A 24,114-nucleotide genomic window follows, 5' to 3' on the forward strand; every position below is an offset into this window, starting at 1 on the left:
AGTTTTGCATAAAGCAATAACAGGAATAGTTTTGAATTGAGTTGTTTTAGTTCAAAGGGGGTCTATGCAGGTTGTAAAAAGGCGTAAGGAATAAGGTAAAGATAGGGTAAGTTTGCTTTTACAAGTTTAAGAACTAAAGTAAACAATTTAGCGAATTCTGGGAAGAAAGCATTTCTGAAGAGACTGGTTGAGGTAGTAGAGAGATCAAAGGGAAAGAATGCATTTATGCAAATACTGAAGTCTATGTGAGGGAGTAGCTGCTTAGATCTCCCAAAAGACAGCAGGGTCAGAACTCCTAGAAGACAGTGTGAACAAGGCCAGACTGAAAGAAGCAGGTGCTGTCAGCCTCAGAGGTCACCCCAAGGAAAACGCATTGTGTGGTAAAAATTACCAGACTTCTATAGACTCTAAAATCTATAAGGATTGTTGTTGAATAGAAAAGGGGAAGGTTGGCTCTGAGGGTAGTTAAGATTTGTGAAACTGTTTTAAAGCACTGTTTACCGTGTGAAGCCATTTGTGTGTTTTTAAGTATAAGTGTGTTTTATTTGATTTTCTTTATTGTTTTAATAAATGTTTACTCTACGATAAAATCATCACAAGTAGTTGGGGACATCATTTCCTGATTTCAGAACCGCTCATCATACTATACAAATTGCAAAAACTGTTTTGGCAGCTGTTTCAAGTTTCCCTCTGGGATTTGAGCAGCTCAGCATTTACCATCCGTCATGCCATAACAGGTGTTACATCATCATTACATCAACATCATGTGTTTCTGATGTTAACCCTTTACAAGTTTTACAAACATTTTTGAAATTATAATTATAATTTACTTAGTGAAATCTATCATTCTCATCATTCTCATCATTGTACTTCTTACTGACTTCTACTAACTCCCATTCACAGAGCATTAATCTTAAAACCCTTGACCTAGTTAAACAAGGTCTCATTTCATCTAATCCCTGCAGTGTCTTCCAGCTGAAGATCTCAGCTCACATTCTACACATTTCAGCAACTGGACTTCTGTAGGTTTCCCTCCACTGTATCATTGGCGGTAAGGCCTTTTAGGAATCATACCCCTATTCTCTGGATTCCCCTTCACATTGCAATAAATCCTCTCCAACCATGCATTTGGCCACTTTGTCTGAAGCATTCCCAGTTCCTGCTTGGGGCTCAGTTACCTCCTTCTGTCAATTATCTTGGGACATTTTACTATATTTACATCATGCAAGTGTAAGTTGTTGAAACCATAAAACCGTAAGGTGTCTTAGAATGCTTTTTTTCTGGGGCCAGGTAAGGGAAGAAGGAAGTGGCTCTACCCTTCCTGTTGGTATTATAAAACATACACTAATAGCGATGCCTTGGTTGATATCTTTCAATGGCAATATTTCAATCAACCTCATTCATGTCCCTATACTTACCATTCCACTGTATGCATGCCGGAGGAGAATAGCATGACCATAAAGAAGGGTCCTATGGCCGCCACCTTGAGTCTAAAAATGAAAAGAGAATATTACTTTCCAACCAATTTGCTAATTACCAATGACTTTAGGTAGAATGTGACAACATCTTGTGTTTTAAAACTCTCCTGCATTCTGCATAAACATTAACTGCAGTGGGTCATTAGGAGTAACCAATCCAAGTATGATGGGGTAATCTGCTTCAACCAATGGTGTTAAATGGAACTTATTAAAATACTATAACAAATTAGACAGAGTTATAACAATCAGGAACTGGATAGTGCTGCAGTAGAATAAAACAACAAAGAAGGGTATCAATGTTAAAATTACAAACCATTAATTCTCACAATTGATCATTTCCAACCAATAACCCAGAGAAAAATACCAGTTCTCTCGAATGAAATGCAACCATTGCTAATCATGTTGGATAAGCCAAAGCCAAATTGCTTTCTCGCTAAGAATTTGTATAATTACGCCAAATTTAGGACTATAGTATATACTCAAACGTCAATAATTTTTCTGTATTAGGTAGTCGTTTAACTAACAATATCAGTGTTTTTGTCATCTAGAAGTAACATCAGGGCCAATAATTTATAGTGACTATTCTTGTTAAATTCTAGCATACTAGGAATTTTACGAATGCTTTGGAGAATCAACTTTGGGCACTCTGTCCATTATTCTGTGAAAACCATAAAACAGTGTCATTTATTCTTGATAAGTTCCTTTCCCTATGTTATTTCATTGCTGTCCCTTCTCAATCTGAGAATACCCACAGTTACACGTGGAGGGGCATAGAACTTGCCGGGGAAGATCAAAGACGGGATTTTTCTCAGTGGTGGCTACTTTAACTCCCCCTGATCACCAAGAACGGAGTGGGGTACGTGGAAAAGTAAAGCTGGAGCGTTTCCTTTTCCTGCTCAATCCCAGCTGATCTGTAATTTTAATGCTGCTGATTCTGGCAGTAGGTGAGGCTCCTGCTGGACTGGCCTCTGAGGAATAAATGAATGGAATCCAATGAAATTTTAACCAGCTCCTAGGTATCATTTGATCATGTTGCTGATGCATCCTAGTAGCCTGGAGCAACAGGCTCAGTGATCACTGTCACTACACTACCATCTCCCCCGCTTTGCACCCACTCTATTTTCTTTGTCTCCATCTCACTTTCTGCTCATTTTACATTTTGACTTTGGCATCTTTCTGTATATTTGTCTTTGTTCCCTCTGCTTTTATTCGCTGATAATCTTGTCTCCCACTTCTAAGTTCAGACATTATGTTCAGACGCTGCCCAGTGCTGATCGGTGGCGTCTTTCCCATTTGTTTGAGTTTGGGGCTTCCGGCTCTGCCCTTCTCTTCCTGGTGAACACGGCTGCTCTGAAAAGAGAAAATATCTAAATACAACCCGTTCGCCTGGACAATCATCCCTCTCTGCCTCCCATCCCCCTCACAACAGGGCCTCTCTCCCTCTCTGTCCCCCCCATGAGTAGGATACGTTCAATCTCTCTTTGTTAAGCACAGATCACGAGTCCTCAGGCACAACACCTTTCCGATTCTCATGAGGTAGATAGTTTTATTTATCCAATGCGTCAATAAAGGATAGCATTGCAATCCAAGGGATCTATGAAATGAAACACAGCAGATGCTATGATGGGAGAAATATAAGCATTTGCAGTCATCAAATTACAAAAGGACTAAGTAATATATCAAAGGGAGAACTTCGCTGCTGCTGATGATGAACTTTAAATTTCAAACCAAAGTTCAAACTAAATTTAAATTAGAATAGTGGGGCAGTATTTTATATTCTCCTCCATGGCAAGTTTGGAGGTGGCGAGGGCATTTAATCAGGATGATGGCAGGTCCCCATCACCTTCCCACCTCCTCCCTGATTAAGCCTGCATTGGGAAGGCCTGTGGACTGTCTTCCCACCCCACTGCCGATTAAGACCCTTAAGTGGCCAATTAGTGCCCAGTTAGTTAAGTGTCTCTTCCTACCGCCACTGGTAATAACCCAGTGGCTGGTGGACTTGTCACCACACGGGAAGCACAACACACGCAAACCTCTGGGTCCCAGCAGCAGCCACCATCTCCCAGTGGTGCTGCTGAGCAAAAGAGCTGCCAGCCTCTGATTGGCCGACAGCTCTTTGTGGGTAGGACTTGCCACCCCCAGGGTCCTAATCCTGCAAAAGGACCACCTACGACCTCTCAACTGCCTGACTGGCCCCTAATTCAGCGGGCATCCCCAAAGGACGCACCACGGGTCTCACGCCAACTCTCCAGTTGGTGGCCGAGACCCCAGTAGCCTCCATAAAACTCCCTCTTAGTTTTCTATTTATTTCTGATATTACATGATTCACATCCAGAACAGTTAAATTTCTACTTACAAATCCTTTGTCCTACTCCATAGGTACAGTATCAAAGGGACCTATCTATATGCAACTTCAGGTATAAAGTGAAATTTTCATATTTGGTTTCCTGATTACAAGCTCCAGAGGTGATAATTGTTATTAAACACTGAACTGCACATTCTTCAAACAGAGAAAGATAGGATTTGAACCGTATTTTAACATACGTTAGTCACAACCTACTCTTGTTAGCAGGACGTTAATGGTTTGCTGGCTGGATTACTTCTGCCATTTTGCAGATAGGGTTTTGAAACTAAGTGTAGATGCAGCTGTCAGATAACTGGTATTGTTTTCCAATGGACCATGAGTTGAAAATGACAGATTGACTTACCTTTATCATAAACTTCTAGAAAGCAGAAAAGATGAAAGCAAATAAAATGGATTAACGTTAACATGTCACTTTTGCACTTTGCAGCAAGTTGACAGTGCAAAAAAAATGGGTTGTTATTTCAAACCACTTACCCATTTCAGTCAACCATTGAGTAAAAATTTTCATGCTGAAGTACATACAATCTTCAAAAAAAATTAGCTTATGTAAGCATAAAGTTACAGTCAATGTGATGGATAAGATTTTGGATCCTATCCTTTAACTTCTGTACAAAATCAAAAAAGTCACTTTTATTTTGAGTCAAACCAATTGTGCACCTTATGCCACACACATAATCAGCTTTCTGAAAGCAGGAATTTAAGCTTAAAGTGAAATGATATTGAGACTCAGTGAGAAAGCACAGAAAATCCTTGTGGGAACATCTTAATTCCACTTTTGATCTTCTAATACTTCTGTGAGAATTGAGGGGAAAACATCTTAAAGCAATTATCTCAAGACAAGTCGGTTTCCTCTGGTTTTGCACATGAGATTCAAGACCACAATATAAAGATGTCATTTAGTCTCCTTTTAAGGGTGACACATTCAATTGTTCTTCCTGTATAATACTTTAATTTTATATTATTGGTACCTAAGTAGCAACGCTTATGGTAAACTATGGAAGCAGGGTTGGTTGGACCACATGAGTTGCTCTGTGGTTCAGATCGAAGAATTGGACGACACAAAATTCAGCCACTATAGCAGCTATACAGGTGGGAAAGGCGAATGACAGCATGATAAGTTTATATGGGTAGTTTTTGTTCTGAATGGAACATAACAGAAAATAAGTCATCTTTTTTTGACAGGAACTGCGCACAGACGTTAGGGTGATGAATTCCAAAAGAGTTCTCCAGCTTTCCTGCTGTGATTTGGGAAGGATTTCAGCAAAACTCCCAGAGAAACTGCAATCTTTAGCCATTTGCACTGTTTCATTGGTGATTCCGTCATTGTGAGACCAGGAAAAACCGTGGAGTTTCAGGGCCAAAATTTGATATATTTTATTATGTAGATGGTTCTAACTTTGTATTAAATGCTCCAAAGATGTATTTTAATGTTTAAAGTACGGTGACTATTATAAAATCTTATACTTCTGCAGCACATTTTACACTACATAAGACTACATTAACTACATAAGAGATACAAATTTAAATTGAGTGCTGAGTTGTCAAATACACCATAGCCAGAATTTTTCCGTCGGTGATTTGGGGGTGGGGCCCGCTCGCCGACGGGGAAATGATGAGGAATGACGTTGGGAGGAACCCCCGACATCATCCCGGTCCATTTAAATATTGAGGAAGGCGGGCGGACAGCGAAATCAGCTGTCCGCCCGCCGACCTGTCAATGGCCAATAGAGGCCATCGACAGGGTAATTAAAACAATTAAAGGCCCTGCCCATCCAACCTTAAGGCTGGCGGGCAGACCAGGAGACCCAGCGGGCTTCTGATAATACATGAAACCTCATCCACCGGCGGGATGAGGTTTCATGTTCCTTTTTAAAAACTTTAATAAATGTAGTTATATTTATTAACATGTCCCATCTCGTGTGACATTGTCACATGAGAGGTACATGTTAATAATATTTTTATTTTTCTATTTTTTAAGTTTTTTAGACTGTCACTAATCTCCCTGAGACAGGACTTTGTCTCAGGAAGCAGTGCGCACTTTGACAGATGGGGATTCCTTCCCCCTCCGCACAGGAAGTGCATAGCGCTTCCCGTCGGGAAGGCCGCTGGGCGGGGCCTTAATTGGCCCGCCCACTCAAAATGGTGGCGGGTCCCGTTTCGGCGGCAGGGGTCGGCTGTCTGCCTGCCGCCGAGCCGGTGGGGCCCACCAAGGGCAAAATTCTGCCCCATGTTTCAGATGAGAAGTTAGACTGCCTGCCTATTAAGGCTGGTATAACAGATCCCGGTGCTCTATTTGAGCAACAGCAGGGAGTTCTCCTGATCAATTTCCTCACTCAACAACATCAAAAATAGTTAATCTGGCCAACTATTTAATAATGTTCCATGCCTCCCTTGCCTACAACGCAATAGTGAGGACACCTCAAAAGATAATTCATTAGATATTAGTGCATGTCCTGAGAATGTGATGAGGAATGAGAGAAATACAGATTTCTTCTTCTTTTCATAATTATCGATACTGGTAATTAACTGGTACTTTTTAAACAAACCTGAATATAACTAAATACATTTTGAAAAACAATGTTAAAACCATTAGTAACCATAAGCATCTATAATATTGGATGTTATTACTTCTGGCTTCTCACTGATATAATTTGTTCCTACCCTCTCCTTTGCTTTCTGTGAGGTGGCACAGTCTCCTTGCCCCTTTCCATCATTAACAGAGCTCGGTGCACAAAACAGTTTGGTTCATCCATTAGTCAGTCACACACTATTTACTCAGAGATGGTTTTTGTGCAAAACGACACAATGCCCATGGTTCACTGGAACTCTTTAGTCAAATACAGTTAACTTATTTTCTATTAATTGTTAAATGAATGCACACACACACACACACACACACACACACACTCAGTAAACATCATGTTTAGTGCTTCTTATTTGTAGCTGGTACCACTTAATGGCTAACCACGTGTATATCTCTTCTTCATAGAAATATCAGAGCAACGATAGTTACCCTCAGAGATTTTTTCTTCTTGGTACTGATGGAACTTCTTTTGACAGAGCCCTTAATGCAACAAAAACAAAAACTATTAAAAAAATCTTTTAGCTGTGTTCTTCTGGTCAAAACCAGGAGCTATTATCTCAACAGCACACAGTTGATGTTGAATGTAATGTTAACGATCCTTCCAATATTAATGCATCCGGTATTATAAAATGCTGATGTCTTTTGAAAAGCTGTGAGGAGAATTGTACTGCTTTGTTGCTGATGTAAAATGTGGTTAGGATATGCATACCAATTGCCCGTGATAATGTTTGGTTATCAAAGAGGGAAAAAAACACAATGTTCCCAAATTGTGAATGGTAAATGCCACCGCTAAACTTAACAAGGGATATGTTTACATTTATTATTGCAAAAATCATATTACATAAATCTAAGATAATGGATAGCAAATAGACATCATGGAGAGGTGATTTGCAAAATTTAATATCATAGAATTCAATAAAATGTTCTCAAAAATGCTTTAAAAGCTTGCACAAAACACATTTCAAAATCTCCTGATTTATACTCCTCAAACAATCAAAAGAAAAGGCACAAATCTTTCACTTGGCACATGCATCAGATTGTTCAATGTAATTATCCTGCATCGTGATATTCCTTTCAGAGAAGTGGGCCTTTCTTCTTTTCCTAGATCCTGCCAATAAGCTCTTTGTACATGCCACTCCAACTCATTGCCTGCCCTTTACATCATCTCCCTGTCTTTGCCACTGTTTCTACCACTCTACAACATCCTCCCCAATAAATAAATGTAGTTAAACTTTGGGGATAAAAAAGGGTCCTCTGCTTTTTACATGCAGCTCCCACCTTCTTTTGGTCTTCCTATCCTAGGCATTATTTCTGGTCTAGTTGGTGGGCAAAGGTAGCATGCGCCAATCCTTTGTCACTCTCATGTAGGACAGGCAAGAGGTAGATTTAAGGTGGCTGATGACACAATCTCCCATCCATCCATTCTTTTGGAAGGCTGCATTGGCTGACACCATCACGCTGACATCGACTTGAAACATGAATTAGGTATCTTGCCTATGCTAATAAAGGGCTTAACGCTTACTTAAGGAACTCTCTTGGAAATTTGTCAGCACTGAGCAGAACAGTTGCAATCAATGTGTCCTCCTTACAAGGCTAGTGATGCTGTGGGGATAAAAAAACAAAAGGTAAAGCCTATGCTGGGACTCCCCTGACTTGAGTGGGACCCAAGACAGGAAAATGGTCTGGGGTCACCCTAGGGTCAAAGCAGCAGCCAGAAGTCCTGCTACAACCCACTCCTGCAGTGAATCTGCACTGGGGGAAAACCCGGACTACAACCTCTATTCCGCATATGCCCGCAGCAGTCCAGCTGAAGTTGGAAGTACAGCAGAGTGAGAAATCCAACCCACATAGGCTATTCTACCACATCACATTGCCATGGCAATGTGTGAGGTACACTGATGATGCTGCAATGCATAACATTATCGCACTTTCCGAAAAGGACTGGACATTGACTATAGCACTGTTTAATGTACATGCAAATATATAATTAACATACGCTAACTGGGATTTTCCTGTAAACATCTCCAGATTATTATTCGATAAACTTGGTTATTACCTCACAATCCTTAAAACTTTATTAATAATGGATCAACTGAATATAGCATCTTGTAGATCATAAAGTGCCACATTATACATTGACAATGGGTGAAACGGAACAAGAAAGTAACTTGCCCATTGATTTTAACACATCGATTATCAAAAATAATAGTAAATGCACTTCAAGTGATGTTTATAAATTGCTGTTACTTCATTATTGCCCCCGTATGACACGATCTGCTTCGCTTGCTGAATTCACTCCAGCAATCACTACACCCTAATGAAATACATTCAATAGAAATAAAGGACAATTTAATCAGGAAGGAGTTCAAATTGAACCAGCAAAAGCACTTTTCTTTTTTTTAAAGCATGGAATCTACTGAATAAACTACTTATATTCTTATCACAGAAATACAAATTTAAAAATACATACATACATGTGCAAGAGGAATATTAGTGACCATTTTCATAGAATAGAGTCCAACATTTTGACCACATGCATGCAGGGGTGGAACACAAAACAGACCAATGAACATACCCATTTGGTGAACTCTATTGGCTAGCATATTAGAACAAAAGGAACAGCAGAGAGAGAATCAATTTTTATTTGCACTATATTTGCACAGCTCTCACATTTCTTCCAGATACCTTTATGTTTTAACACTGTCGATTTGCTGCAAAGGGATTAATACCAAACAAACTACCAGTTGTAGTGATCTGGAGTGCATTCCTAGTTTTGTCATGTTACTGACAAAAAGCACAATTAATAATCTCTTAGCAATGGGATCTTTAAGTAGTTAACCAGCATTAGCATATTCTGTGAAGGATTTAAATGAACTGGATGTAAATCTAATCGCTAGATTATTTTCAAAATCACATTTATATGTGAGTGCATAATTACTTTGAGAGCTGACAACATATTGGTATACAAGAATAAACATCAATAAAACGTATTGCACAGAACATGTTTGAGTCAAGTTAATTTTTACAATTCCAAATAAGCAGAAATTTCATGTGCCCGCAAAATGAATAACACTTTAGAGTTAAAATAGCAGTCACCATGTATAATCCTTGAAGAAACAAATTGAGGTGAATGAAAAAAAGAGAGAGAATTAGAAGGGGTAACAGATATTTAATCCACGTGACTCTGGAACAATAGCTACTTATAGGCAAAGAAATCAATTTACAGAGAATTACACAGAATTTACAGCACAGAAACATGCCAATACGCCCAACTTCTTCACATCAGTAGTTTATGCTCCTCAGGAGCCTCCTCCCACCTTGCATAATCTAACCCTATCAGCATAGCCGTCTATTCTTTTCTCCCCCATGCATCTGATCTAGTTTCCCTTCAAACGCTATTTACCGTAACTAATCCATGCGGTAGCAAGTTCCACATTCTTATCACCCTCTTGAGCAAAGAAGTTCCTTCATTTCCTCTTGAAATTTATTCGTGATTATTTTTTTTTGTAGGACCTAGAACTTCTCTTCCCCGGTGGGGGTGGGGTGGGGAGGGGGTGGTACCCGGGAGGTACTGCAGAAGATATGCGGGTCCCGGCAAGGACTGCACAAGAATTATCCAAGCAGTTCAAACGTCGGATGGGCAATTACCCTGCACCGGGAACCATCCAAAACTCTGATTTAAATTGGAGACTTTGGATGGTTCCGACTCTCTTAGCAGAAAACCTGGGAAAAGTTGACACTTCTAACTCCTGGGTGACTATGGTACTGACCCCCCCACCTCCCATGACCCCCAGTTGGACCGCCCAACTAGCCTCTTGACAACCAACCCCTCCGGACTATCTCATCGGCCCCCCCATTACCCTCCCAATCCCCCTGAGCACCCGCCCCTGACAATCCGACCACCCCCTTGACCACCCAAGTCCCCTCTGATCACCCAATGCTCCCGATCGCCTGAAGCCTCCCCAACCCTTCCCAGCTTGCACCTACCCCCCCCCGCCCCCATACCAACCACCCGGCCCCCTCACCCACTTACCTTCTCCCTGACTTTTCAAAGTGGTTGGGACCTTGAAACTTAGCTACTTTATGACAGCCAATGCCATTCAAAGGGGGCATGGCTTCACTTCCCCTAACGCTGCTGCGCTCTACTGGAAGGAGTCGGAACTGCTGCGCTGCACATTTCTCACCAGGCCCGAGATGGAAAAGCGGGTGAGAATTGTGCAGCTCCCGACCTGGGTAACTAAAATGGGGTGGGGCGGCAATGCGACTGTGATTGCCACTCCTTGGAAGCGCCGGCCCTACATTCTTTCAATCTGGCCTCCCCACAAGTAGAAACATCTCTACTTCTACCCTAACGAGGCTGTTAAGAAATTTAAGGACCCCTATCAGGTCATCTCTCAGTCATCTCCTTTTTTCAGGAAAAAAATCCCCAGCCTGTTCAATCTTTCTCGATAGGTTTTAACCGCTCACTTCTGGTATTATTCTCGTTAATGTCACCTTGCGCCTGCTCCAGTGCCTCCACATCTTTATCACCCCGTGGAGACCAGGACTGTTCACTGTACTCCACAAGTGTGATCTAACCAAGGTATAAACTTAGCCAGTCAGAATGCACGAAATACATCCGATGTTCGGCGGAATCACTTCTTTGCAATAAAGTAGTCACATTGTGCATTTGAAATATTAATTCTATACAAATCAACCCATTGGGCCCAAAGAAAAAAAATTGCAATACCTCGACTGAAAGCGTATTAGGAACTAGTGAAAATAATTCCAAACGTAAAGATAATGACCTGAAAAATAGTGCATAATACATCAGGCTACTAAAAGTTGTGAAGTTATGAGGTACTTCAATATTTCAGTACTTACTCCTTCGTTGTTCTTTTCACTTGTACTGGTTAACATCTCCTGTAAAGCTCTGACAGACAGTGACTGCTCCAGTACAAAAACACAGATGGAGAGATCAGGAGGGACATACTGTGAACAAAGAAAAATTTCAAACTTGTCAAGGTGATTATTTTCTGGTCACATTGTCAAACAATTCTCCATCTTTCCCATAAAGAACAATTTTAATGTGAATTGAGGTCTGGCAAAAGCAAATCATCAAGGAAAAGGGAGATGATGTATATAGTTTAATAGAGAATTTCATTTTTGCCTTTTGGTTTGCCTGGCATTAAATCCATTGCCATGTTACACTGGCATGAGTTTGAGGAAATATGCTGCTTGTACATATATGATAAAAAGCCTAGAAACTTTGCTGTCACATCAGCATTAAAGCAACCCTGTGCGGCCTCATAATGTATTCTGTGCAGAGGTTAAATTTTGTTAGTTCTGAGGTGCGCCTGCCTCTGAAATATACTACTGTGGAGAGCAATGGAATCTGTGGTTTCAAAGCTTGAATTTTTTGAGACAAACCCTAATAGAAAAGGGAAACTGGGGAAGGAAACTGACTCTCTCAGTTTCAAAGACTGAAACTGAGATTGGAAACCAAAACTTCTGGGGAGACTGAAACTGGTTGAAACCTTTAAAAGGGCACAGAGCCATCAGAGCTCAGATAATGATCCCAGTGGTGCAGTACAGGCAGGCTGGAGAAGACAGAGGATGCATCCAAAAGCTGAGAATAGGCAAATATACAGTTGCTGCAGCTGTTTCTGTTAATTGAAGATAACATGGGTGGATCTACACCACTCAGACCATCGTAAACAGAGTTGAGCAGGTTCTCCAGTCATGTACCATTTGTGATGAAGACCATGCCCGTGGAACTCGGGTTGGTTGTGCATCGCTGTCGGCTGGAGATCAGGTTAAATCATAGAACAAGATGAGCTGAAATTCTTCATGAGGAAGACAGGGTTTTGAAGGATTTTGTGACCGAGGTTGATGATGGGTGGATTGCTAAGCCCATTCATAAGATGTGAAGTGGTTGTATCTGCCATTTGATGTAATTTATAGCTTATAACCAACCACAATTTGCCTGTTAATTCATTTTTAATGAATGTTGATTCTGGGTTTTAGAATATAGCTGGTTACCCAAGAGAGCATTAAGTGTTTGCTTTGATTGACACTTGTATGGTAAAAATTCTTTTGTTTTTAAGTGTGGAACCTTGTGGCTTCATTCTTTCAATAAATAACTGGGATTTCAGATTTTTTTTTTTACAAAATAAGTTACTAGTCTTGACTGAGATCGAACAGGAGAGTCTTGGCTTCCAATAAATAAGTGAGTCTTGAAATAATGAACCTATCAAAAAATCATATGAGCAACAGAGAGGCTAAGGCCATCTCCTATTAAGTGACAGATTTGTTTTTCCTTTGTCAGCTTTCTCTGGGTTCTGGATGCCCTTCAGTGCTTGGCCCAAAAGCCATTATTCATAGTTAAAAGTGGACAGTCAGCAGACTGTTCAATTAGTAAGGACATCACTAATCATCAAACCCCATGCAATCCTCAAACACACACATCCATGTCCAGTAGTACTTGCTGTATATCCTTTAGAAGAAAGAATCTGGCTGATTTTCCCCTTGCTAACCCAAGACACTGAGACCAAATGAAGCACACCCCTAACTGAGATCAGCACAGGATAAAAATCAAACCCAGAATTTAAGATAATTATTGTATGTTTAATGCTAGCTGGGTATGTGTTGTCAATCTCTTATCAATTGCATTGTTAAGGTTTGTTAGTCTCAATTACATTGTTACGGTTAAGAGAAACAGGTTATGGGTATTATTTGAGCACATATTCAATTGGGGATGACTGGGACACTGGTTTGAGTGGGCAGATGCTGTGACACTGAGCAAGTCTCTCAATAAAGAAAAGCTCTGTGGCTTGGTTTTGGCTTCACCAATGAGCTTGGATAGCTTGGGTCCTGTTAACATGTGTAAGTGGAGGAAATCCTTCCTTCTCCATTAGATTGAACCGAACCTCCATAAGCGATCATACCAATCCACCATAATTAGATGACTGCAGAAATGCTGATAAATTCCTGTTATGACTGTAAATTACTTTGGCAATGCAAAACAGAATAGGCACAGGGGCTGGCTGCCTCCTCCAAAATGCCACGTGGTTCTCAAAGCAAAAGGGACCACCGTGGGATTATTAATAGGAGCTTTTCCCTATTGGCTCATCTACCCCTGTTTGCAGTCAATGCAGAGTTTTGACACACCAAGCCACTTTGTTTTTGATGCCAGATACCATGGCTTTCAGTCCTTTAAACAACGGGTTACCTAAATGCTTTCATCCACTCTGCATATGGTCAAACAGCTTGAGAAAAACTGGCACAGCTTGGAATACCTTGACATTGATTCTGCACTATCTCTTACCTTCTCCAATAAAAGGCATGTATAGCATTTCACATGACCTTGATTATACATCACTTCTATGTTGATTCTATCGTATCCTGTGAGTGAATATAATTCTGAGGCAGAATAATCTCTACCATGACTGCTACTTTTTTTTTCTCAATTTAATTCATTCTAGATGGAGCCTCTTCTTTCTTCAGGCTTATTTTGTACTTCTGTCCTCATCAAGGGGTGAATATTTCTCCACTATTTACCAGCAGCATCAGCATCGAGCACTTACAGGTCAAGAATGCCTGGGTCAGGCAAGGAATAATGCTTCTGCTACACTGTCTAGCCTCAGAATAACATTTCCTACTGCACCTGCATGACATTTTTTTGCCATTTCCCAGACCAGTCATTTTTATGTCCCTTTGAATAAGGTTGTCACTGTAATTCGAGATTCTAGTCATTATGGACTCACACCCATGAGGAGCTGGGTTCAGAATTGTCTCGTTTCCAATGCCACAACTTAGCATGTACTAACAGCGTAGACTAAGCACACATTTACACTAAAGCTGGTATAGTTTCACTTTGTGCCAATGTTAAATATATAGGGCTGGATCTTACATTTCTTGGCAGGGTTGAGGGAGGTGGTGTAGAACCCGCGTACACTGCTCGCTCCCGTCCCCGCCATTCAATCATGATGCCCAGCGGAGAGGAGGCCAATTGGAGGTGCAAACAGGGGCTCCTTGCCCAATTGGCACTGTAGGCCGGGATGGTCATGCGGCAGAGGGGTAATGCCTTGAACAGGAAGTCAATCGCAGCCAGGGTTGTAACTGCTTCGTGCTCTCAGTCTCAGTATATTTTGTATTGAAGGCTCAAAACAGATTTTTTAAAATATCAATAGGAAACATACAGATGCTGCTACATTCCCCAGCAGAATCTGCTGGGTATATTCAATCAGGGTCCTGGTGGCAAGTCTTTTCTACTGACCGTGTGCAGCCTCATTATAGCTGCTATAAAACCCTCCCAAACTTTTCCTCGTCCGGTGATTGGGTCATTCTCAAGCTTCATAGATTGTTAATTTGTGATTTCAAAATGGCGATTCTGGGGGCCGCTCCCTTTCTGCAATTTGGGAAACTGATTTGATGATGTCATAATGCCAGCACGCCGAATTCTTCGTCAGTACAGGAGGACTAGCGTGCCGAATTTGGGAACGCAAAATCCAGCCCGCAAATGTATTTGGCACATCGGATAGTGGGATGAGACCCTCTGGTGGAAGATCTCCCACTCTAGAGGGGCTCTAGATTCAGCTCGGTCCATGAGTATTGAATTGCCCTGTAACTTCTTAAGTATAGATGTGTAAATGCTGCCTTCGACCTGGTATATTGATTGATGTGACCACAGTACAGGACTGAAAGAAAACAAAATGTTAACATTTGTGCAGCAATTTGACAGATGTGTCAACAAGGCTAAGAAATAAAACAAAATTGTTTCAATCCCATTTTTGTGAATAAGTCACAGGGTAATTTTGCCATGATGGGGAATTTTCATTCCACAACATTTTATTCTCCACAAAACTATCATGAAGAAAATGAATTATAGCCGCATAGATGTTGATACTTAATTTACTGTTAACCCCTGGGCAGCTATCTGGTACAATTTATAGCTTCAATGAATGCACTTAAGGCACAGACAGAATGTGATAACCACGCAAGATTTATGTTAGAAGATGTGCCTAGCAAGCAAAAACAGGAGGCAGGCCGGGAGTGAAAATTTAAGATTGTACAATGTTTCAGCAACTAAGCATCTATTAGAGTAATAGGATGACCAGCCTAGTTCATGCACATATGTTGCATCAGTTACTAGGCTAAAAGTACGACTAAAGGGAGTTGGTTAAGGAAATATTAATAAATGATCTTAAATTGGTCCATCACTTCTCATGAGGTTTCTTCAAGAAAATGTTGCATTTTCCTTATATTTGTTTCCAGGACTTTTTCTGAAGTTATTGACTTTCTTTTTAAGGTGTAGCTTGACAAGCAGCAGTATTCACCTTTGTCTCATCCAGGTGGCTGTTGTTCACATGTGAGTGCTGAGTTCAATTGCTTTCTCACCTGACATCTAAGTACACAGACATTTGAAGCAGAGGTCATTGTGTTGTGATCAGAAGCAGGAATTCAGATCTGAATTCCCTCTCTCCAACCCAGGGGCCGCTATTGCTTCTGATGTTAAACGTTAATTGTTAACAGCATTGGGCCTTGTAGCTTTCAAAACTATCATCAACCTGAAATGTTAACTCTCTTTCTCTCTCCAAAGATGCTGCCCGACTTGCTGAGTATTTCCAGCATTTTCTCTTTGTTATTTCCGATTTGCAGCATCTGCAATACTTTGCCCTTGTACCAGAGTTTTGAATTCATTCGGTTTAAAGGAGCTGTGGAGAGCTGAGGGGGGTAATAGATGAGACAGCCTCAATGCAGTTGGATGAGTTGATGGTTGAGTGGAGTGGAGTTCAGGAAATTAGTAAGGAAGGTATCGGGGGTGAAGCAAGGAAGGGGATAGACAATATGGCAGAAGAGAAATGCAGGGTCTTCACAATGGACAAACAGTAGCTACATGGAAGTGAAACTCTGTGCAGGGATCCAAGCGTATGTTTTGACTTCTCAGTGACCTTAGAGTAATTTGCCGCAAGACACATCCAGCAACTTAATTTCAGTATACTCACTGTACACTTCACTTCATAAATAACCGGTCTCAAACTACCTGCTCGAGAATAAATTTCAGCCTTAAAGCCACATAAAATAAATCACTTTTCCTACTCCACCTTAAAAACCATCAAGAAAAGGTATTAAATATAGAATAGGGTAGAAATTCACAGAATCACAAAATTGTTAGGGTGCAGGAGGAGACCATTTGTCATCATGTATGCACTGGCTTTCTGAATGAGCAACTCACTTAGTACCGATCCCCCACCCTCTCCCCATAACCCTGCACATTCTTCCTTTTCAGAATACAGTCTAAGAGTCTTTTGAATGCTTCAAATGCACCACGGGCAGTGCTTTCCAAACCTTAACCACTTGCTGTGTAAAAAAGTTTTCTTTCATGTCACTTTTGTTTCTTTCACTAATTGCTTTAAATCTGTGCCCTCTCGTTCTCGACCCTTTCACAAGTGGGAACAGTTTCTTCCTATCTGCATTCTGTCCAGACCCTCATGATTTTGAGCACCTCTATCAAATCTCCTCTCGATCTTCTCTTCTTCAAGGAAAATATTCCCAACGTCTCTAACCTATCCACATAACTGAAGTTCCTCATCCCAGGAACCATCCTCATGAACCTCTTCTGCACCATCTCCAAAGCCTTCACAACCTTCCAAAAGTGCGGTGCCCAGAACTGGACACAATACTCCAGCAGAGCCGAACTAGTGACTTATACAAATTCAACATAACTTCCCTGCCAGTGAATACTTAATCCATTTATACGATATCCTTGCATGCACTATCTTTGTACAAGCATTTATCTGTTTATTTTAAACAAGTTAATGCCTGGATAAAATAGTGCGCACATGCATGTAACTTGCGTGTGTTTCAGCTTTCAGACATCAGCTTTGCCAATTGTAAATCCTGCCCTAATTGGTTTATTTTCTAACTGTCTATACATCTATTCTCACCAATGATTAATTATGTGGAACACATATTTTGTTGTACGGAATCACTAATGTTAATTTTCTTAGTTTTATCACCCATCCTGTTATTGTGAATAAAGATATAAATTACATAAATTTTGCTGGTGACATCCATTGATACTCAGGGATCCGTTCTCTACAAACAAAAGGAATATGTTCAAGCCTTGTGCCTTTGTTGAATTACCCAGGAGCTTGGGGAGCCTATAGTTCCCTGTAACTTTCTCCATAGCTAATCAAAAGTCGACTTGCCAACCAATCATCACCCTTTGCTCCTGCGGTATAAGTTGTTGTGATCATTTGAAATTTGATACTCTTGCATTTGTCCTGATGAGTGCAAAGCAAAAAGCTTCAGCAACTTGTCTCTCTTTTCAGCAAGATTCAAGTTCTGTACCACCAAGCAACTGTTTGTATAAATTAATTAATGGTCATTGACACTGATTTGACTACCCTCAGTCATGGCCACAACGCATATCATTTGGTGTTGTGCCAGTTAAGACAGTCACCACTTAAATATGGCTGTTCAACAGATCAGTTCTGCCGAGATTCTGTGTCTTTAATTGTGTACAGGTGGGGGATATGGTTGGATCTTCTGCCTAGCCCCACTCCACCACTTATTACGAGAGGAGGTGAGGAATTGTTCCTGGACTACCCCAAAAGTTCTGCCTGTTCTGATGATCGTTAAAGAATCCTTAGCACTGATCGAAGGTAAGCAGGAAGTTTCTCCCTCAAACCCAACACCAAGATTATAAAAACAGAAAATACTGGAAATACTCAGCAGGTCAGACAGCTTCTGTGAAGGGAGAAAAATAATTTCAAGTCTACGACCTTTCATCAGAACTTCTGTACCATGAAAGAATAAATTGGTGATTCATGCCAATGACTTCTGGATTATACCTTCCAAACTTGCAGAGTAAACACTTTCAGACGCTTCTGAGAAATTTGGTGAAAAAGGAAAGATTTTTGTATGTAATTGGAGCCATCTGATGATAAAGCTTATACCTGAGTAACAGAGTATAGGGTGGTAAAATTGTTCAGTGACTATCTGCCACAACAACCACCAGGATTATCTTGGAGAGCAAAAAAACATTCCTGGCTTCTTTTCCCACATGTTTCTTTCTTTGCACTCGTTCATGGGATGTGGGCGTCGCTGGCTAGACCAGCCTTTACTGCCCATCCCTAATTGCCTTTGAGAAGGGCAATTCTGCTTTGGTTGTGTCAGTGTGACATGTGACTAACGTTCGTATTCCGCCAATATATATGAATGTGGCAATGACCAGATAATCTGATTTTTTGTTATGTCGATTGAGGGATCGATACTGGCTAGGTCACCAGGGATAACTCCTCTGCTCTTCTTTGAAATAATGTCTTTTACATCCACTGGAGCAGGCAGATGCGACCTCAGTTTAACAGCACCTCAGTTTAACAGCTCCCTCAGCACTGCACTGGAATGTCAGCCTTGGTTTTTTTTTTGGAGTGGGACTTGAACCCAGAACTTTGTGATTCAAAGGCAAGGATGCTACCAACTGAGCCACAGCTGGCACTACCCACTCCTTAAATGCCTCTGTCCTGCTCTGTCCACTCTCATCTCCAACAAATGAAGACAGCCCTCAGTGGGGGTCCAGCCTGGGGTGAATGTCTAATGGTCCCGAGGGGGGAAAATAAGTCAGGGTCATGACGAGGAAATTGAGTGAGTCATAAAAATCTCAAATAAATCAAATGGAAGGCTGGGAAAATTGAAAGAACAATCAAAATGAGCACAGGAAATAGGAAAAAAACAAATCATAAGAACGAAGCCTTGGAAAGAGAGCAGGGAAAAATCTCCAGATGCTAAAAATGAACCACTGTGCTGATGTATCAGTGAAGTAAGGATCAAATGAGCAGAGCTAAGCATAGTCCAATGGCAACATGAAACTGGTTGGACCAGTGGTCGAAAACATTAACCTTTCATCTGTGGTGAGCTTCAACCCAGCTCTTATTGGGTACAATTTGTTATGATCCCTACGGAAATCAATAAATCAAAAGATTTACCAAACGACCTCAATGAAGAAACCATTAGACACCATTTTACTTTTTAGAACCTTTACCTTAACAATCAAACCAAAATCAACACAAATTAAACATGAATTAACAGGTCATGTCCAATTATCATGGTCAATATAAATATAAATGATAAATTACGCATTAAATAGCAGATTTAACATAGATAGATCTTTACCGAGCAGTCCACTCAGCATATATAGCACCAATTTCAGCCAGAAAGTCCTTGGAATCGCTGATCTGCCTCAGGTAGAATTCCAGTTCCTTTTCTTCAAAGATTTAGCCAGTTGTTCTCACCTGACAGCAGCTCCCAGTCACCCCTAGTTCTATGAGTACAATCTTCGACAAAAAAAGAGTAGTCCCCCAGAATCTCCTCCGCTCTTCTCATGACAGTCTTGATAGTGTGGGTCCACAAATGTTACCTTTATCCAAACTCTCAGTGACAACCCTGTGCATTCTATGGTTGAGTCTGGTCAGTCAGTTACTTTATGTGACAAAAACAGTTGCATCAACCTTGTATTTGCCTATTGACACCTCCAGCCTTCATTTTCTCCAGCCTGCCTGCAGTGCAGCACTGGGTGATGTGAGCTCGGATGGCTGTGTCTTTGTCTGGTTTAAACCAGTTTCAGTTTCCCCAGAAGCCTGATGTTTCAGTTTCCTTAGGTTTCCCTTTCAGTTAGGGTCTGACTCAAAAAAAAAAATACAAACTTTGAAACCAGGGTCAGTGTATTCAACAGAACGTTTGACAAGTTATCTGTTCAGACAACAGTTCGCACATACTCCCCCACTGCTCTCACAAATGGCAAACTCCATCACAAATTCCACAACATATAACAAGTCATAAATAAGCACCAAATGCACAATTTCATTTGGAAAGGGCTTGGAAAAGGTGCACGTTGGAAATATTATACTTGCACTTGGAGAGATGGTGGTATAATGGCAATGTCACCAGACTAGTAATCCAGAGGCCCAGGCTTGGGGACATAAATCCCACCATAGCAGTTGGTGGAATTTAAATTTAATTGATTTTAAAAATCTGGAATTAAAATCTAGTTTCAGTAATGTGGACTATGAAGCTATCATAGATTATTGTAAAAACCCATCTGGTTCACAAATGTGCTTTTGGGAAGGGAATCTACAATCCTAGCCTGGTTTAGCCTACAGAACCACAGAAACGTGGTTGACTCTTACCTGCCCTCCGAAATGACCTAGCAAGCCACTCAGTTGGAGCAATTGGGGACGGGCAACAAATTCCAGTCTTGCCAGTGACACCCGCACCCCACGAAAGAATGAAAAAAAGCACCAAAGACCAGGCTTCTGAAGCTGGGCTACCGAAGAAGGCTGTGTTGAGCAAACCTTACATCTGCACCTGACCCACATTACAGCTGGCCTCTTAATGACCCGTCAAATTAGGTTGTTGGAAACCAGGCAGTAAGACTGCATCTCAAAGAGGTAATTTGGATGTGGTACCGCAATGGTCGATTTTATTTCTCTTCATTTTTAAAGAGTAGACAGCTATTCAGCAGTACCTTTCAAATGCATTTTAAATAACAAAACAATAATTAATTAAATGTACATCAATTTTTTTTCAAATTCTCTGAGGATTGGTATTTGTTAATGCAATTTGCTATATTTCATGCAGCTTTGATTTGTTTATTTCCTGGAACATGTACTCAACAACATGAACTTTAATTAGGTTTTGTGAAAATTGCTATAAGAAGGATGGTGCCAGAGACAGCAACACAATATCCATTTAAAAAGGAGAGATCCACTTTATTGAATCTGCCAGTTGTCAGCATATTAGATTTGATAGCTCCTCCTGTTTATTGACTGATAATCTTATTATTAATCATTCACAGGCTTAGTAAGCTTTCTAACCAATCTAATTCTTCCTTTTGAAAAAGCCATTGATAATTTATTTTCCTCCATTTTACTTATCAGCTATTGTTCCAGAATTGAAACTAGATGAAGTCATATAGTGGTCGAACAATTGGGATGGATATCGCAGAGTGTTGACATGCATTGTCAGTGTTCTCTGTTCCTATATGAAAATTCTCCATCGTTACCCCTCTAAAACGGAGCACAACTTCAGGATGTGAGGGATACGATACTTGGTGTGGAAATCCTGAGGCTGCTGTCTGTCACTCAGTGCACTGACACAGGCTGCATTTTTGTGCCCCTCTTCCCCCAGAACTGGCAATCAGGAAATCAGCAAGATTCCAACTGTCCTGCTGCTAACCCATAAAATGGTCCATCTTGTTCAATCAGGTGCAACTGGATTTTCAATGTTAATGTGATTAATAAAGCTTGGTGAGCAAGATAACTTTCCCTAAAAAAAAATTTTTATAATTGTAGAATGCTATTAAATGACTAATTAGTAGATTTTTCACCTAAATATTTTTGATAATTTTATATATAAACAAGGTTTACATAATATTTTAGCTTCTGCATTCACCTCACGTTTATGTCCTTATCTTTAATTTGGTCTATGTAAACGTTTTTTAAAATGATTTTACCTCATTGATTTTTTGTTTCCTGTTTGGGTGAAAACTCTTTAATGTGATTTACTGCTTGGTCAGCCTGACATCATTCCAGTTCCTTGGTGGGAATCTCCAGTGATGAACATTGCAACCACTGCCACTGCACAGGTGATGGGGCTGAAATTCTCACCAGAGAGATCACTAGATCTTTCAGCAAGTTTTACTTCAAGGTCAATAACGAGGCACTTGCTTCACCCCAGACTACAAACTCTGGGCCATTAATGTTTTCCTCATTCTTATAATTCAAAAATTGGGAACTGGGTGTCATCTCTTGGACCTGTATTTGTGTACAAATCTATCTGTCTGATAGGCTAAAAGTATCTCCTACCTTGCAGAAGCCCACCCTCAGCACAAATGTCTTAATTTGGCTAAGAAAGGCCCCAAGATCAACTTATTCACGAATTAGAAATGTCTCACTGATACAACAAATTCAGGGTGAGCAGGATTTTGGAACAAAGCAGAAGCGGGCTTTGCAGTTAACTCTATTTCAATCAACCTGGGTTTTGATGTCAACATGAGATACAATTTTATTTGTTCATTCCTGATTGTGAGGAAGGCAGGGCAATGAGGCATGGTCAGTCTCAAACATAGAGCAAATTAAAGAAAAGGACATAAACATGGGGTGAAGGCAGAAGCTAAAATATTCTGTAAACCTTGTTTATATATAAAATCATCAAAAATATTTAGGTGAAAAAATCTACTAATTAGTCAATTAATAGCATTCTACAATTATAAAATTATTTTTTTTAGGGAAAGTTCTCTTGTTCATCAAGCTTTGTTAATCACATTAACATCGCAGTTTCTCAATTATTTGGACATTCTGCAGACAGCAATAGGTTTCAAAGCTGTTTTCATTTTTTTAAGATATCATGTTTGAAGCCATTTCACAAAACGTGCTTTTGCTTTTCTTCCTATATCTACAAAAAAGTGTACTAGTGTTAGGGATGAAGAAAACAAATCTTAGTAACAGTTACACGTTTCATGGGTTAAGAAGCAAATCGTACAGTTGAGTGTGTAATCCAATAATCCTACCACTCTGATGTGGTGACAAAGAGTCTTTGAAGCTGATTTTGTGGAATTAAAAAAGCAAAAATGAAGTCAGTAAGGCAGATAACCCAGAAATGTCAATATCGCTTTTCCAGTGCGCTAGTGAATTGACTGCACACCCGATTTGAATCTTACAACATAGAAGGATACTGTATTTAAAAATGAAAATATGGGGAAGTAGTTCCATTTTGAAAACCACTGCCAAAACAGGATAGCCACAACTTATAAAACATACTGATCAACTTGAGCTCAATGGATCAACACCCTTTGAGTCTGAATCTTGGTCAGTACCAAATTTTAACATTGATGATAATAACTCCACGATTCTGAACCAGCTCCATGAAAACTGTTGACCAAAATTACAAAATCACCCCCCTCAATGATAGAACCACAGCAAAATTCAGCTAAATATCTTTCTTCTGGCTTTAAGACTTTACATACTAGGTATTTAGCCAGATAATGAAAACAGAGGTTTAACAGTTCCCCCACTCAATCCAGCCTCTCAGTCGTAACACTTGACATTCAAGTTATCAAACTGCTCAAGCAGCACTCACCTTTAATATCTCATGTGGATAAAATGCCAGACAACTTTTTCTACTGACAGAATCATGTTTACTATAACTGTCATTCCAAACCAGGCTGTAACTATTATTGCTGATGGAGATAAATTGTAGCAATAAATGCTCTCACTTTTAAAAGATTTTATATTACGTTGCTCGGTAGAGGGAATAGTGGTGTATGTGCCACGATAAGTGCGGAACCTCCCATTGCAAATTTGAGATGCGTCGAATTCTGTATTAAACTTCAGCTCCATATTTATCTAAATTTTAGGCCTTCACATGTGGGACTACTAAAGGCTATCCATGTAAAAGATAAGCAGATGTTGGGAATGAAGGGTGGGGATGGGATTTGGTGGGTGGAAAGACGTACTCTGTCTAACCCTAGCAGCTTCACCTCCCTTTATAATTCACCACAGTGTGCTGTGATATCTCCAATATTTTGCCATGTTGATTAATGGAAAAATGTGTGGCCACAAACAATTTGGCAAGGTGAAGAAATAATGAAACAGTTATAAAAACATGTAAAATCTCCAGTTATTTTCAGCTGTTTTGTTTTGCAA

The 24,114-nt window shown here is 40.3% G+C and overlaps 1 protein-coding gene across 2 annotated transcripts in view; it reads right to left on the reverse strand.

The window, feature by feature from the left end:
- The window catches only part of LOC144693381 (ryanodine receptor 3-like), a 337,370-nt gene that overhangs the window by 255,781 nt on the left and 57,475 nt on the right, over positions 1-24,114 (reverse strand). The window contains exons 3-6 of one of the 2 annotated variants that reach the window (XM_078563241.1): positions 11,291-11,398; positions 6,857-6,907; positions 4,187-4,201; positions 1,419-1,490 (exon numbers count right to left, since the gene is read on the reverse strand). In XM_078563241.1, the coding sequence (XP_078419367.1) occupies positions 1,419-1,490; positions 4,187-4,201; positions 6,857-6,907; positions 11,291-11,398 (246 nt within the window). The remainder of the gene's footprint in view (positions 1-1,418; positions 1,491-4,186; positions 4,202-6,856; positions 6,908-11,290; positions 11,399-24,114) is intronic. The other variant, XM_078563242.1, reaches the window with a different exon arrangement.

Source organism: Cetorhinus maximus, chromosome 18 (assembly GCF_964194155.1).
Source record: "Cetorhinus maximus chromosome 18, sCetMax3.hap1.1, whole genome shotgun sequence".
NCBI classification, from domain to species: Eukaryota; Metazoa; Chordata; class Chondrichthyes; order Lamniformes; family Cetorhinidae; genus Cetorhinus; species Cetorhinus maximus.